Source organism: Mastomys coucha, unplaced genomic scaffold, assembly GCF_008632895.1.
Source record: "Mastomys coucha isolate ucsf_1 unplaced genomic scaffold, UCSF_Mcou_1 pScaffold21, whole genome shotgun sequence".
Classification (NCBI taxonomy): domain Eukaryota; kingdom Metazoa; phylum Chordata; class Mammalia; order Rodentia; family Muridae; genus Mastomys; species Mastomys coucha.
This window is the reverse complement of record NW_022196904.1, coordinates 1829653-1832945: the sequence shown is the minus strand read 5'-3', so window position 1 is coordinate 1832945 and position 3293 is coordinate 1829653. Positions and strand designations below refer to the sequence as shown.

Here is a 3293-nt window from a genome sequence, read left to right as displayed (position 1 = left end):
GAAATCCTGACTTCTGATGTGCCCCAGATCAATGATGCCCTGGGTGCAGATGAGTCCCTCCTGAACCGACTCTATGGCTTCCTGCAGAGTGGTGACAGCCTCAACCCGCTGCTTGCTAGCTTTTTCAGCAAAGTCATGGGCATTCTCATCAATCGCAAGACAGACCAGGTGCCTACAGACTCTCAACATGTGGGTGAGGAGTTGGGAGGGTGGGTGTCAGAACCCTTTGCTATGACAGTCTGTGCCCCCAGCTTGTGTCCTTCCTGCGCAAGAAAGATGACTTTGTGGACCTGTTGCTGCGGCACATTGGTACCTCAGCCATCATGGATCTCCTGTTGCGTCTGCTTACTTGTGTGGAGCGGCCTCAGCTGCGGCAGGATGTCTTCAATGTGAGGAGCCTACTCAGGAAGTGGGTGGTGGAATGGGATGGGCTGGCATTTGGTTTAGGAACTTACTGTTTTCTTTTGTCAGTGGCTCAATGAAGAGAAGATTGTCCAGCGGCTAATTGAGCAGATTCACCCATCAAAGGACGACAATGTGAGTGCCTACAGACATCTCCAAACCTCCTCTTCAGATTACGTTCTACATTCCTTTTGTGCCTTAAAAGATGGGTAGGGGAGCTGACCGTGTATGGCTGTCAGTGCTTGCTTAGGATTCATGAAGCCCTGGGACTCACATAAACCAGGCATAGTGGCTCATACCTATAATTTCAGTTCTCTGGAACTTGAGGTAAAGAGTGAGAAGTTAAGTATTCTCCTTTGCTTCTTAGAAAGTTTGGGGATAGCCTGGGCTACATGAAACTCTTGTATTATAGCCCAGGTCAATGCCTTATTCCTTTTCATGGCTGAATAGTAAATATTGCAGTGTGGGTGGACTGAGCTTTGCTTTTGCTTTCTATTCAGCAGTTATTGAGCATGTGGTCGAGCAGTGCTGCATGTGCATACATGAATGTCTCTTTTCTTGAGGTTTTGGGTACTGGCTTCCTCACTATAGTGCATATCCTGTGTCCATGTGACTACTTGTTTTCTGTCTGGAAGGGTCTGGGAGCAGATGGTTAACTTGTGCATACTCACTTGTTTCCACTTCCCCAGCAACATTCCAATGCATCTCAGTCCCTGTGTGACATCATCCGCCTAAGCCGGGAGCAGATGATCCAAGGCCAGGACAGCCCGGAGCCAGACCAGCTGTTGGCCACCTTGGAGAAGCAGGAGACCATCGAGCAGCTCCTCAGTAACATGTTTGACGGAGAGCAGTGCCAGTCTGTCATTGTCAGTGGGATCCAGGTGTTGCTCACCCTCCTGGAACCTAGGAGACCAAGGTGAGGTGTACCAGTCTAAGGTGGCACACTGCCCCTCCCTGCACCTATAGTCCCCCAGAGCCTCAAGGACTGGATGTCCATTGTTCAAAGCTGTGGCTAGTGAGAGATGGTTCTTCCCCAGTCAGGCCTGTTCTCTACTCTGCTTTTCTGAACTGTTAAAAGGCTCTGGATGTTCAGGGCACAAGGCCGTGGTATTCTTCTGGCCCATTTTTGTAGCCTCTGTGGCTCACTTTGCCTTCACATTGCTCTCCTTCACAGGTCTGACTCTGTGACCATGAACAACTTCTTTAGCAGTGTGGATGGGCAGTTGGAGCTCCTGGCTCAGGGAGCCCTGGATAATGCACTGTCTAGTATGGGTGCCTTGCATGCCCTACGTCCCCGGCTTGATCGCTTCCATCAGCTCCTGCTTGAGCCTCCCAAGGTGGGAGACACAGATTGTTGTGATTCTAGAGGGAAGTGGGGGTGGAAAAGAAAGTACCCTGTGTGCACTAAGCCTTCTTTGTTTCTGTAGTTGGAGCCTCTGCAGATGACATGGGGCAGCCTGGCGCCACCTCTGGGTAACACGAGGTTACATGTAGTCAAGCTCCTGGCCAGTGCCCTGAGTACCAATGCCGCTGCCTTGACACAGGAGCTTCTGGTGCTGGATGTGCCCAACACCTTACTGGTACAAGGGATGGGATCAGGGGCCAGGGAAATAGAGATGTGTGCAGAGCACTTTTGATACCAGCTTGTGTCCTCACTCCCTCAGGACCTCTTCTTCCACTATGTATTCAACAACTTCCTGCATGCTCAAGTGGAAGTATGTGTGAGCGCAATGCTGAGTTCCGGGCCCCCTCCAGACAGCAGCTCTGAGACACCTGTCCCAAACCCTATCGTGAAACATGTAAGCTAGGACTCCTGTTCCCCTCCCCCTGAGGACTTGGTGCCTGAGGCCATAACCTCCCAGAGGTCTCCTACTTTTACCCTTGTCTTTTGGGCATTATCAGTATCTGGGATGGGTGTGGCATATCCAGCTGAGGAGAAATTGGTGTCTCCTGAGGGCCAGTGAATGCTGTGACTTGGCAGTAGAGAGTGGGGAAACTAGGGATAGTTCTCTGAGCAAATGTGGTGCTTTGTATACTCCATGTGAGAAGTCAAAATGCATGCTAGGTATGGTGGTCCACACCTTAATACTAGCCCTAGAGAAGAGGACCTCAACTTTTTGAGTCTAGCTTAGGCTACATAGTCTCAGAGGAAAGAAAATTAGGGCCCAGGATATAACTTACTTGGCTAGGTGGTACCTAGCATGCATGAAGTTCCCCATAGTCCCCAGTACAACATAAAAAAGCAAGTGTGGTGATGTACTTGGGAGGATATATAAAGAGTTTGGGGCTAGCCTGCATGAGACCTTGTATCAGAAAAGGAAAAAGAGAAATTCAGAATTAAAGCAAGCTGGAGACACTGGCTCCCACTTTTCCTTCCTCTGCTCATAGGCTGAGGGCCTGGTGAACTGTGTTTGCTGAGTAAAGGCTCCCCCTCCCCCCCCCATCTGCTGGCCTTTGGAAATGTAGATATCCCCAAGCTAAATCCTCTTTGCTTTTCTGCAGCTCCTTCAGCACTGCCGCCTGGTGGAGCGCATTCTGGCATCCTGGGAGGAGAACGACCGTGTGCAGTCAGTACTTGCAGCCTTCCTGTGGGGGACAGATAGGACAGACAGTGGGAGGATGGGTTGGGGGCCTGGGTAGCCCAGGCATCTAGTCTGTCACCCAGCAGTGACCTCCACTCTCTATCAGGTCTGGAGGGGGCCCAAGGAAAGGCTACATGGGCCACCTGACTCGGGTGGCCAATGCCGTGGTGCAGAATGCAGAACAGGGGCCCAATGCTGAACAACTGGGACAACTGCTAAAGGAGCTGCCAGAGGAACAGCAGCAGCGATGGGAAGCATTTGTGTCAGGACCCCTGGCTGAGACCAACAAGAAGAACACAGTGGATCTGG

The 3293-nt window shown here is 51.2% G+C and overlaps 1 protein-coding gene across 6 annotated transcripts in view; it reads left to right on the top strand.

The window, feature by feature from the left end:
* The window catches only part of Ppp6r1 (protein phosphatase 6 regulatory subunit 1), a 25528-nt gene that overhangs the window by 14840 nt on the left and 7395 nt on the right, over nucleotides 1-3293 (top strand). For all 6 annotated transcript variants that reach the window (XM_031385120.1, XM_031385126.1, XM_031385124.1 and 3 more), the window contains 9 exons: nucleotides 28-168; nucleotides 252-389; nucleotides 472-537; nucleotides 1092-1318; nucleotides 1577-1739; nucleotides 1830-1982; nucleotides 2067-2201; nucleotides 2905-2969; nucleotides 3091-3291. In XM_031385120.1, the coding sequence (XP_031240980.1) occupies nucleotides 28-168; nucleotides 252-389; nucleotides 472-537; nucleotides 1092-1318; nucleotides 1577-1739; nucleotides 1830-1982; nucleotides 2067-2201; nucleotides 2905-2969; nucleotides 3091-3291 (1289 nt within the window). The remainder of the gene's footprint in view (nucleotides 1-27; nucleotides 169-251; nucleotides 390-471; nucleotides 538-1091; nucleotides 1319-1576; nucleotides 1740-1829; nucleotides 1983-2066; nucleotides 2202-2904; nucleotides 2970-3090; nucleotides 3292-3293) is intronic.